The sequence below is a fragment of the Phaethon lepturus genome, unplaced genomic scaffold, assembly GCF_000687285.1.
Source record: "Phaethon lepturus isolate BGI_N335 unplaced genomic scaffold, ASM68728v1 scaffold7497, whole genome shotgun sequence".
In the NCBI taxonomy this organism is placed as follows: domain Eukaryota; kingdom Metazoa; phylum Chordata; class Aves; order Phaethontiformes; family Phaethontidae; genus Phaethon; species Phaethon lepturus.
The window spans coordinates 45,474-58,452 of record NW_010553963.1 but is presented as its reverse complement, the minus strand read 5'-3'; the positions used below and the strand labels follow the sequence as shown (position 1 = coordinate 58,452).

General features: G+C 36.6%; 1 protein-coding gene across 1 annotated transcript in view; it reads left to right on the top strand.

Moving 5' to 3' along the window:
• Nucleotides 1-443: 443 nt before the first annotated feature.
• SMC6 (structural maintenance of chromosomes 6) overlaps nucleotides 444-12,979 on the top strand; it is a 30,875-nt gene continuing 18,339 nt past the window's right edge. The window contains exons 1-13 of the mRNA XM_010291667.1: nucleotides 444-587; nucleotides 1,811-1,928; nucleotides 2,697-2,802; nucleotides 5,001-5,137; nucleotides 5,690-5,751; nucleotides 6,229-6,309; nucleotides 8,576-8,677; nucleotides 8,861-8,980; nucleotides 9,085-9,183; nucleotides 10,337-10,483; nucleotides 10,873-10,961; nucleotides 11,372-11,536; nucleotides 12,546-12,724. Coding sequence (XP_010289969.1) covers nucleotides 444-587; nucleotides 1,811-1,928; nucleotides 2,697-2,802; nucleotides 5,001-5,137; nucleotides 5,690-5,751; nucleotides 6,229-6,309; nucleotides 8,576-8,677; nucleotides 8,861-8,980; nucleotides 9,085-9,183; nucleotides 10,337-10,483; nucleotides 10,873-10,961; nucleotides 11,372-11,536; nucleotides 12,546-12,724 — 1,549 coding nt within the window. The remainder of the gene's footprint in view (nucleotides 588-1,810; nucleotides 1,929-2,696; nucleotides 2,803-5,000; nucleotides 5,138-5,689; nucleotides 5,752-6,228; nucleotides 6,310-8,575; nucleotides 8,678-8,860; nucleotides 8,981-9,084; nucleotides 9,184-10,336; nucleotides 10,484-10,872; nucleotides 10,962-11,371; nucleotides 11,537-12,545; nucleotides 12,725-12,979) is intronic.

Sequence of the window (12,979 nt, the reverse complement as noted above, 5' to 3'; positions counted from 1 at the left end):
TCTTCGGCTGCGCAGCTGACTTTAATCAAATGTGCATTGATGCTGCTGATCATATTATGATAGTTATGTACTTTTTACAACTTCATCTTCAACTCCATTACTAACCAAAAACAATTCCAGCAAATATCCCAAAGCCTAATGTAGCAAGGAAAACAGAATCAAGGTTGGTTTTGTTGCTAATCAAGAAAAAAATTCATCTTGATTAGAATAATGAAGTTGTGTTTCTTTCGTTCTAATACAACTTCTTCATAGTAAGCTTAGGCTTAAATTCACTGAGAATTCAGTTCTGAAAAAGCATTTGTTTCTTGCAATATTTGCTATGATCTTAATATTTCTTTTACCAAAGTAAATAAATTGGTATGTCTGTGCTATCATCTGTAGGTATGTTTTCATCTAGAAGACTGAAACCTACAATCTTTCTTTACTTTCATTTTTCAGTACCCATGGGCAAGAGAAAGGAAGAAAGTATTTCAAAGCCTGGATCCCACAAAAGACAGAGACAAGAATACACAGATGAACATAGCGATGAGTCTACTGAAGAAGAAAATTCACAGTCTTCAGCTGGTAGTAATTTCTCTTTACTGTCGGTAAGTTGTTTAAAAAGTTGCAGGGAGGAGATATAAGAAAAAGTTGATATAAAAAAAGTTATGTGCATTTGGTTGATGTTGAAATAAAACATCTTGCATGTAGCCTTCAGTGGAACCAAGATAAAAGAAGCTCGAGGTAATGTCTGCGATGAGGATTTCTGCATGAGTTCATATTATCATACATCTTTTGAGTCATGTAGTTATAACACTTGATCATAAAATAACAGTATTCTGGTTTTATAGAATGAATACTACTGAGGCTGTCAAATAACCAAATAAAGGAAACAGATTTTGTTTGATAGAAGTATGGTATATTTGGTTTATGGTTTTAATAAAAGCAGAGACAATATTGAGAAAACAAATTATTTACTAGAAGAAGCACCAAGTACTTGTTTGTTTTGCATAGCTGACACTTTCAAATGACTAAAAAAATCAAGTGTTTGAAATGCATATTTTGATGAAAATGAAACTTGAAAACAGAAATACCACTTTTTTTCTAGTCTTCTGTAATAGTTGGATTCCAGTTTGATGGAGGATTTTAAAAAAATAATTGCTGAAATTACGGATACTGTGTGTATTATAAGACACTGTGGTTGATTTTTTTGTATGCAGATGAGTTATTCCTCACTTCATTTTCTTGAACAGCAGCTGTTCTGTGTCATTTGTTTGTTTATTTTTCCTGAGGGCTTTGCTTTCTTAGAAAACATTGCTTGTCTAAACCACTGGCGACAAAACTAAAATTTCCTGTCAAAACAATACTTCATCAGTTGAACAGTGGGCTGTCCCATTTCTAGTTTCGTTTCCTCGTTCCTGATCTAATTTAATTTCCCTTGTTCTAGGCTGTGCTAAGAATTCTCACAAATGGTATTATTTAAGTAACAAAAAAAGTCTTTCTATGGTGCTCTTTACTGCTCTGACACTTGTATAGAACCTGCGATCTTAATCTTTTATATTGTATTAATTCTAAGTTAGTTATGAGGAGAACTGAAAGTTACTACGAGTGAGTGATCAGCTTTGATAACTGTTTTCCTCTCATTTTATTACATAACTGTTCTGTAGCAAGCAACTTTTCATAGTGTCATGAAACCCTTCTGATTCCGTTGTAGTTTGTAACTATTCGTGTTTCATATCGTGCAGCTGTTTGGATTCTCATCATAGTTTAATTTTTTTTAATATCTCATTAAAATGCGTACATACACCAGTTTTAATTGTTAATTCTTTAGACTGCAGGGGAAGTTGGGATAATTGAAAGTATCCAGCTGAAGAACTTTATGTGCCATTCGATGTTGGGGCCTTTTCAGTTTGGATCAAATCTCAATTTTGTTGTTGGAAACAATGGAAGTAAGTATTAGTTGCATCATTTCTTTGTCAAAGAACACTTTTGTTCTATAATTTGGAAGATGAAATTTTTATTTGAAAAAGAATTGCTAGCTATCTTTTCAGAATGGAGGCGGATTCACTTTTGGACTTGGGAACCACACAAGTCTATCCCAGTAGTTCAAGGCTGGTGAAGAAGTTAGGTCTTAAATTTGGAGATTTGCAAAAGATACTGTGAATATAAATCTTTTCATACCTAAATCATACATAAATTTATATTTAAACTAAATGTACTCATATGTTCATTATTAAATGCACAGTAATTTTCCAAGTATGTGTCATATAACTATTATAGGAGAAGAAAGTGATACTTATTTATGCAAGTTTGCTTCTTTTGGAGAGAGAATTTCAAAAATTAAACATAAAATTTGAAAGCTGATTATATAAATGGTAATATACTTTTTATTTCTTTTGTTGTATACATGTTTTCTGTATGCTTGTAAGGAAGGGGAGATAGGGCATCTTGTTGAATGCAAATTGCTAAGTAGAATTAACAGAAGTTTGGCTCAGAATGTTTTAGGGTTTTTTTGTTTTGTTTTAAGGGAGAACCTTGGAAGTGATGGATATTTTTCTAGAGTTATTGCTATTTTATATGTTTGTTCAATAAAGACAGAATTTGGACTTTAAGTAAGTCCATGAACACATAAGCAGTCAAACAAAATCTGTAATATGGGTAAACTGAATAAAGAGTTACAAGAAATTTTTTTTAAAAGTTCAATGCTTCTATTACAGGTGGAAAAAGTTCTGTATTAACTGCTCTAATTGTTGGACTTGGTGGAAAAGCCACTGCAACTAATAGAGGTTCCTCATTAAAAATGTTTGTACGAGATGGAGAGACGTAAGTAAAACTGAGAAAGTTTTAAGGTTGAACATGTTGTTTAGTGATTTTGATTCAGGTTAGCTGATCAGTTTTCTATTTGTCTTCATTTTCTCTGTTCTCTTATTGGATCTACCAGATTTGAATAAAAAGCATAATACTGAAGAGACCACATTTAGACAAAAAAACCCCAAAACTACAAACACAAACCACATCAAAAATTTTACCAGTAATTTACCAGTAGTATACCATTATCTCTGAACTAGCTAACATAGTGATATGTCCTGTGTTTTGCCCAGTTCTTGTGTATTGCTTCTATAATGTACTTGAATATCCTACAGAAGAATTGAGTTTGTTAGAAAAAATTCATAGGAAACTAGTTATCATTGTTCTGTGAGCAGTGAGGTTACTTCTTTTTCTGCCTTTCTGGTGACATGAATGAATATACAATATAAAGACCTTGACAGGTGGTTTACTAAACATGCAGGAAGTAGATTCATGTCTGCTGCAAGAGTGGGGATATCATGGTTAGGGGAATTAATAAAAAGATAGGGGAGGATGTTTAAAAGTTTACATTTACATAAAGCTGTAACTCAGTGCCCCAGGCTTTTCCTTTCAGAGGTCCTTGGAGTAAAATTGTTGGCAGTACCTCCCTTACGTATAACAACTTAATGTTTCAGCGTTCACTTGAGAAACAGAAAATATGAATTCAAAAGTGAAATAACATCTCATCTTTTCCAGAAGAACGCCTTAAGCATTCTGCTATAGAATATTTCATAGAACCATAGCATAGTTTGGATTGGAACCTTTAAAGGCCATCTAGTCCAAGCCCCCTGCAATGAGCAGGGACATCTTCAAGTAGATCAGGTTGCTCAGAGCCCTGTCCAACCTCACCTGGAATGTTTACAGGGATGGGACATCTGCCACCTCTCTGGGCAACCTGTGCCAGTGTTTCACCACCCTCGTTGGGAAACATTTATTCCTTCTATCTAGCCTAAATCTACTGTCTTTTAGTTTAAAACTGTTACCCTTTGTCCTGTCTCAACAGGCCCTGCTAAAATGTCTGTCCCCATCTTTCTTATAAGCCCCCTTGAATTACTGGAGGGCTGCAAGAAGTACTGGAGCCTTCTCCAGGCTGAATAATGCCAACTCTCTCAGCCCTTTATTAAAAAGGTTTGCCTTATGACCAGGCTGTGAAACCACAAAGAAAGCATCTGCAAGCAGCAGTTAGAACAAATACTACCCTCACAGAATCACTAGGATGGAAAAGACCTTCAAGATCATCAAGTCCAACCATTAATCCAACACCACCATGTTCCCTAAACCATGTCCTGAAGCGCCACATCCACACGTTTTTGAACACTTCCAGAGATGGCGACTCCACCACCTCCCTGGGCAGCCTGTTCCAATGCTTGGCTTCCAATGCCACCCTCTCGGTGAAGAGATTTTTCCTAATATCCAACCTAAACCTCCCCTGGCGCAACTCGAGGCCATTTCCTCTCGGCCTGTCGCTGGTTAGTTGGGAGAAGAGACCAACACCCTCGTCGCCACAACCCCCTTTCAGGTAGTTGTAGAGAGCGATAAGGTCTCCCCTCAGCCTCCTCTTCTCCAGACTGAACAACCCCAGTTCCCTCAGCCGCTCCTCATAAGACTTGTGCTCCAGACCCCTCAGCAGCTCGGTTGCCCTTCTCTGGACACGCTCCAGCAAGCTGTACAGGCAAAGTCATCCAAGTGTCCTGGATGGTGGTTGTTACATTTAATAGTAGCTTGCAAAAAAGTAACATCAAGCTCTTGTTCTAGGCTCACTTTGGTTAGGGGTGGCTGTAGAAGCTAAGCAACTGTTTTCTACAGAAACCAATTTGGGGACAGGAGGAAAACCAAAATGCAACTTGGTTCTGCAACCTAAAGAAGGAGCACGTGGATGGGAAGGGAGAGTGGGGGAAATCTCACAACTATTTGCTTTTGGCTCATGATTGATCTGAAGTATAGAAGGTGCAAACAAGTCAGTGTGTGGCAGCCTTTCTGGCCATGTGTCTGCAATGCTGTTTTGGCTCAAACAACATAGATACATCTTGTTCTGATAGGTACTGTGACTGACTTCCAGTTGTGACCTGTACAAGGCATGACAATTTTTGTGGAAAGTTAGAATGTTCTGATTTTTTTTTTTTAAACATTTGGAACTAATGCCAATTGTCTGTTTTATTATTTTTATGGTTTAGTTCTGCAGATATTTCCATAACATTGCGAAACCAAGGTAGAGATGCATTTAAACCAGAAGTATATGGCAGCTCTATTATTGTGAATCAGCATATTAATCTGGATGGAAGCAGAAATTACAGACTGAAAAGCAAATCTGGTTGGTGGTAGTTTTGTTTTGTTCTCAGTCTTAGAAGCTCTTCAAATGTTTTCATTGCTTTAAATGCCTTGATGTTAGTACAGGATGATGTTTCTCATTTCATCATCCAAGGATAATGATGTCTATTTTTTTTGTGTTTACCTTAGACTAAGAATATTTTAGCATGACAGTAGTTGTGTCAAGTTCTGCATGATGTGAGGTCATACAGTATCGTCTTTATGAAAATCTGCTTGTGTGATGAGGCTGAACATATTTTTAAGTCTTTCTGAGTGTTTGTTGAATTTGCTGATTAACCTAAATTCTGTCACAGCGGGTTTATGAAGAAAGGAGGGACTTCAACTAGAAGTCTTCATGTACAAATGCAATATATTGGAAAAATTAAAAAACCCAACCAAACAGTGTTTCTTATTTAGGACTACAACTGTGTTACAAAAAAACTAATCTCATTTTTCACATTTACTAAGAACCAATAGATTGAACAAAAGGCTAGGGCATTGTATGTCTCTCTGCTTTGGACCTATTGGTATTTTTCCTTTCTTTTTTTACCATTAGGGACCTTAATTTCTTCAAAGAAAGATGAACTCATAGGAATACTGGATCACTTCAATATACAGGTAATTGTTACAGTGTTTCAGTTCTGTGCAATTTAAGACATCAGCATGTTATGTTATAATTCTTCAAATAAAAAACAATGTTCCATTTAATAAAATGGAGAGAGGTTCACTTCTTCTGTGTTCTTTCAAGACCGAATAAAATGGCAAAAGAAAGTTGAAATTCATACCTCATAAAATTCAGAATAAGATTCTGACCTAGACAGATAAGTATTTGCTATCATCTGTGAGCCAACTTGATGGAGTTGTATTTTTTAAATTTTTTGTTTGTTTGTTGTTAGGGTTTGTTTTGTGTTTTTTTTTTTTTGTTTGTGTGTGTTTTTTTTTTTCAGGGTAAGAGGAGCAGAAATCTTAATTTCTGGATCTGCCTCTCTCAGCTTATTGCTGAGCATGGAACAGGGAGATGGTTTGCTCATTTTCATGGATATGCAGTTATATAAGAACTTTTTAACTTAAAATTAAAGTAATTTATTTTTACAGGTAGATAATCCTGTGTCTGTTTTAACCCAAGAGATGAGCAAGCACTTTTTACAGTCTAAAAATGAAGGTGACAAGTACAAGGTAAGAAAAATAATTTAACATTCTGATTAAACATTAAAATACTGATTTCAAATTTTTAGAGGTGGCATTTGGAGGAAAAAAAAAAAAAAATCAGAGTTCTTAATTTTAATGACCTGTTGTGGGTTAACTCACGTAAGCAGCTAAGCACCACACAGCCACTCACTCACGTCCCTTCTGTGCTGCCCTCTGCTTGGGATGGGGCAAGAGGAAAGGAAGAGTAAAAGCAAGAAAATTTGTGGGTTGAGATAAAACTTGTTTAAAGAATGAAGGAAAAGCTGGAAGAAGAGAGAAAGTAAGCAAAACAAACAAGAGATACAAAGGGAGTCACTCACCACCTCCCATGGATAGGCTGATGCCCAGCCAGTTCCCAAGCAAAAGGTGGGTAAACACCCGTAAACCCTCTCCTCTCCCTTCTTATTGCTGCTCATGACTGTGCTGGTTTCGGCTGGGATAGCTGCTATGAAGAAAATTAACTAGTATGGGGTTATGTTTTTGATTTGTGCTGAAAATAGCATTGATAATATAGAGATGTTTTCGTGATTGCTGAGCAGGGCTTACACAGAGTCAAGGCCTTTTCTGCTTCTCACGCCACCCCACCAGTGAGTAGGTTGGAGGTGCACAGTGAGTTGGGAGGGGACACAGCCGGGACAGCTGACCCCAACTGACCAAGGGGATATTCCATACCATATGACATCATGCGTAGCAATAAAAAGCTGGGGGCAGTCTTTTTTGCCTCAGTCTTCACTGGCAGTCTCTCTTCCCACACCTCTTGAGTGGATGGACTGCAAGATGGGGACTGGAGGATCCAAGTCCTTCCCACTGTAAGAGAAGATCAGGTTTGAGACCAGACCTGAACATGTACAAGTCCATGGGACCTGACAGGATGCACCCCAGAGTCCTGAGGGCATTGGCTGAGGTAGTTGCCAAGCCACTCTCCATGATACTTACAAAGTCCTGGCAGTCAGATGAAGTCCCTGCAGACTGGAAAAAGGGGAAACATTGCACCCATTTTTCAAAAAGGTAGGAAGGAGGATGCTGGGAACTACCAACATGTCAGCCTCACCTCTGTGCCTGGGAAGATCATGGAACAGATCCTCCTAGAAGCTAAGGCACATGGAGGGCAGGGAGGTGAACTGAGACAGCCAGCATGGCTTCAGCAAGGGCAAGTCCTGCCTGGCCAACCTAGTGGCCTTTTGTGATGGAGTGATCACATCAGTGGACAAAGGAAGAGCTACAGATGTCATCTATCTGGACTTCTGTAAGGCCTTTGACACAGTCCCCCACAACATCTTTCTCTCTCAGTTGGAGAGAGATGGATTTGATGGGTGGACTGTTAGGTGGATGAGGAATTGGTTGGATGGTCACATCGCAAGGGTAGTGGTCAATGGCCCAGTGTCCAGATGGAGATTGGTGACAAGCAGTATCACTCAGTGGTCTGTACTGGGACCAGTACTCTTTAATATCTTCATCGATCTCTTGGAGTGATGATGTTTGTCTTCCCAAGTAACGGTTACATGTGATGCAGCCCTGCTTTCCTGGAGATGGCTGAACACCTGCCTGCCCCTGGGGAGGGGTGAATGAATTCCTTGTTTTGCTTTGCATGCGCGACTTTTGCTTTACCTGTTAAACTGTCTTTATCTCAACCCATGAGTTTTTTCACTTTCATGCTTCTGATTCTCTTCCCCATCCCACCAGGGGGGAGTGAGTGAGCAGCTGTGTGGTGCTTAGCTGCCAGCTGGAGCTAAATCATGACAGTGACATTTTATGGAATGTAATACCTCTTTGGTTAGTTGCGTTCATCTGCCTGGTTGTATCCACTCCCAACCACTTGCACACCCTGCTAGTCTATCCACTGAGAGAGTGGAGTGAGAAACAGAGGAGGCCTTGATGCTATACACTGTTCAGCAATAGCTAAAACAGTGTGTTACCAGCATTGTTTTGGTCACACATCTAAAAGGCAGCATCATACCAGTTGCTGTGAAGTAATTTAACTCCACCCCAGACACTATCTGATTGTAGCAGTCATCCACTTGGAAGAACATTTTTTTGAAGTTTCTTTTCTCTGAAGACATGGATAAATTAAAAAAAAAAAAAAGGACACTGCTGACTTAGTTCATTATTCAGAAATACTCCACCAGTTATTTTACTTTGGGTATCGTACAGCAGGCACAGAGGTTGGGATGAGTGGTCTTTCTATGGTAATTATTTAGGGTCCACTTAGATACGCTGCTGAATCTGACATCTGCATCTTTTTATTCCTTTTTAGTTTTTTATGAAGGCAACTCAGCTGGAACAAATGAAAGAAGATTATTCATCTATTATGAAAACTAAGGAAAATACATCTATTCAGATAGAACAAGGAGTAGAGGTATTTAAAAGCTAGAGTAATTATTAGTACAGATCTGAACATTGAAATAACTATAGGAGTTAAACTACCTAGTTTTGATTTCATTAGGTCTCAGTGACATTAAATAAAAAAAAAAATTTCCAAGATCTCATATTATATCACAGCTTTTTGCACTAATTATTGAACCTCTCTTTTTTTTTTTAGCGTCTTCAAGAACTTAAGCTGCTTTATTGTGAAAAAAAGGAACGTTACAAAAGCATTGGATTTGTGAATGAGATGCGAAATCATCTTGAAGATTTGAAACATAAAATGGCATGGGCAGTGGTAAATGTCTTGCTAAAATATGTTGCCTCATATGAAAGGTACTTTAAATTATTCCCAGTCTGCTGTGGACATTCTGATACATGCTAAGATATGCTTCTATTTAGGTGGGTGAGATGGAAAAAGAAATACAGCCAATCAAAGAAGGCATCAGAGCTGAAGAAGGCAATACAGAGAAGTTTGTTCAGAAGATAGAAGAATGCCAGGTACATACATGGTTTACACCATATGTCACTCTAGTTTTGGCTCCTTGACTCAAGAATAAAAATAATATTTAAACTATGATTGTCCTTTAGCTTGTAAGCTATTGAAACAGAGAATCTTAGCTTTTCATAAGCAGCTAAGAACATTCCCATTTATACACCTTTTTAACCATCTAAAACTTAACGGTAACATTTGCATTCCACATTCCACGGGATAATAATATTAGGACATTTTGGTTTCTGCTGTTTAGGGGTATATGTGTGTGGTTTTTGTGCTGATATTTTTGTTTCAGGTAAGGGTTATATTATTTTGACTAGGAATTTGAGATGACTAACATTGCATATACCAGTGAACAGTAATTTAAACTGTTTTATTGTTGGGAGTACTTTTTTGATGCCTATTTCTGTAATGTTGGAGCATCTTTCAGAGATCTGTCATGTAGGTTTCCTTGGGTATCATTGCCTTAGGAAAGAGCAGCGTCTGATTACAGAAGATATCTGGAAATTTAACAGACCTTTTGGATGGTACTTAAGACTTCTGTAGGTAGCAAGAAAGAATAATTTTGCCAAGCATTCAGATTCACCTATGAAATATATCTTGTGCTGAGAAATACTAAGCATCTTCTTTTTTTTTAACTTTTTGGTGTGTTGAAACTCCTCCAAACTTTCTGAATTGAGACTAATTTTTCATTGATTTTTTTTTTTTTTTTTTTAAAAAGACTTATGTGACTTATGTGTGTGTTTTGCAATTGAGACATTTTTATTTTATGGCCAAACATGTCTGTGTAGTGTCGAAGGAACATTGTCCAGATACTGGTCTCACTTTTTTCCATATCCTGGTACTTGGCCTTATTGTATTAAGAGTCCTGTGTTTGAGTAAACCATGACCTAGAAAAGAAGGTTGCTGTTTACTTCATAGGTTTGGTAGTCCGTTGGTTTCCTGAGTATGTTAATTTATTAATTTTCATCTTAGCATACTCATAGTGGCAATGACTTGCTTTTTTTTTTTAATTTTTTTTATTTTAACAAAAAGAAAAAGCAAATGAGACCTGTTGGATGGATTCTGTTGAGACATATTTCCTCTGTAGCATTAAGAGGTTTTGAAGAAAATTTTGCTTCATTACTACTTGTGTATCATTCTCTTTTTGCAACAAAGGTAAAAGTGAACGAAGCTGAAGAAAAGTACAAAGTGATACAAGACAGGTTAATGACAATAAGTGAAGAAGCACAAGCCCTGCATCCTCAGTGTATTTCTTTGAAGGCTGATGTGCAGGCAAGAAGAAAAGCAGTCAATGAAGCTGAGGTAGGCAAAGAACTCTCAGAGTACATACCAATTTAAAGCTTTAATCTTGTCCTAGCTCTACCCATATGTCCTTCTCCATCTGTGTCTAGATTTCCTGAATCCATAGTGCAGTTCAAAATAGGTGTAATTTCCTGCCTGACTTTCAAGTAATTTCTCGTTGGGGGCTGTAGGTTTTATGTCTTTACACAGGTATTAAGCAATATTAAGCTTAGGTCAAAAATAAATATGATTCAAGTTAACTTGTATTCCTTCTTTTTCACATTTTTGAAATTCAAGTTATGTTTGTCTATTTTGATGCAGTTCAGTCTTTATTTACTCAAACTGTAGTTCTTCTTGAAATTATTTCTTGCTTCTATTTATTAAATTACTGTATCCTGTTTTCTTCATAGGTACTTTATAATCGTTTAAAAACTGAGCTAAAACGTCTGGGAAAAGATGATGAACAGCTACGTAAACGAATTGAAGAACTGAAAAGCGGGTAAATACAGATATAGCGGTTACAGTGTATGTTTATTAAGGTATAGGTATGCAGGGAGTGAGGTCTTCTGATTAATGAGAAAATCTGCAATAACAAAATATTATTTAAACTCTAGCAGAGTCCCAGTAAATATTTAATATTTCTGATCCTGCTTCTTTACATAACAAGATCTTGACTAGAAGGTGATGAGATAATTGGGCAGAAAAAAAGCTTTTATTTTTGTTGGTGATAATATACATTTTCTAGCTTCCATTGGTTCTTATGCTTTGTAAATATTGTAAATATACAGAATCTTAAGTATAACTTTCCGATACATAAATCTTTTGTATGATACAGGTAATAAAACAAAGTTCGTGTCACTTATAAATCATCAGTGTGGTTTTAAAATATTGAAGTATGATCTTTTCTAGTGCTAATCAGGTTTCAGAGCCTGAAAAATTGGAAAAACAAAGGAAAATTGCACACTTAAGGGAAAAGTTAAAGGTATTCCACAATGAAGAAATAATGATTGGTCAACAGGTGGACCAGTTTCAGCAGGCTATATATAAGTGTAAGGAAGAACATGTTAGACATAGGTAAGTTATGCTTTTTGAGTGTAACTGTTTTCCTTTGTTTCAAGTTATGAGAGGTCCCTTCTTATATACCTGCATTCTCTGAGGTGTTAGTCTTCAGATTCTTTTATTTTTGTCCTCTAGTTTATCTTAGGACTTGCTAAACTTTTCTGTTTGGCACAATAAGACCTAATTTAGAAAATTCTGGAAAATTAAGAAAACTGTTCTGTCGTTAAAGGTGAAAGGTATTACTAATTTAAAGCCTGATATAAATCCATACTGTCAGTTTAATGCCCTTCTTTCTTCCTCTCACCATCTGTCTTTTATTCGCTTATCAACCTGTGGGCAGACGATGATTTAAATTTTTTCATGTTGTTTAGTACATGAGTACATCCTGATACGATCTCAGAAGATATATAACATGCTACAAGGAAATAGATACGCTTAGGGTTAATTATTATGTCTATAGTTAAAAGCAAATTTGTAGAGACTTTGATGCAGGTGGTTCATATACCAAGTTAGCCCATACCCAAAATAGAAAAACAGAGCACTCTTTGGCTTCGATTTGGAAACCTGAACTTGGAACAATGATTACCGGAGGGGATCATGGCAATGTGGGTATTTATTGTCTCAAAAGATTTGAGAATTGCTGCTTATTGCACTTGATGTATTAGTTTAAACATCTTTTATCAATTGTAACCAACAGTTACTTTGTGTTCTGTTGAAGACTTTTGTAGAAGAGAGTGAAGTTGAAGCATGTAATGAGAAATAAAATCAGTTTATTATCAATTGTTAGAAATAAAAAAGTCTTAGAAAACTGTTGCAAAGTAGTAATTTTCTTTCTTGTTTTTTTGTCTTATGTTTTTTGAAACTATAAAAATATTATTGCATGTCTGTAGCTATCTGTACATTGGAGTATTGAGGTCTTGATACACTGTCCTATTAGTACTTGAAAAATGAGACCTTATAATTACTTTAATCAAATTAAGGCTTCATAAGCTGTTGCTACTGGAAAAAAAATCTGGTCTTTTAGGAGAGAACACTGTGATGTGAAAGAAGCATTGGATGCCAAGCAGAAACAGCTGAGAGAGCTGAAAGACAGTAAAACAAACACCTTCAAAAGATTTGGACCACATATACCAGCATTCCTTGAAGCAGTTGAAACAGCCTATAGGCAAGGGCGATTTAAACACAAACCCGTTGGACCTTTAGGTAAGAATGACTGCTGAAAAAGACACTCTTTAGAATTATTGCATGGCTGCTAATGTAAATAGTGATCTTTTAGAAAAAAAATATTTGTTCTTTAAGGAGCTTCAGGTATATCTTTCTTCTGTACTTCCTGGACTAAAGGTGTTACCCTGGTAGGTTATTGTCGTGGTTTAGCTAACATCTACTGTTTATCTTAATTTTCCGCCTGTTTTTGTTAAGGTATTTTATGTCGTTACAATGGTAAACTTTCAAAGCACC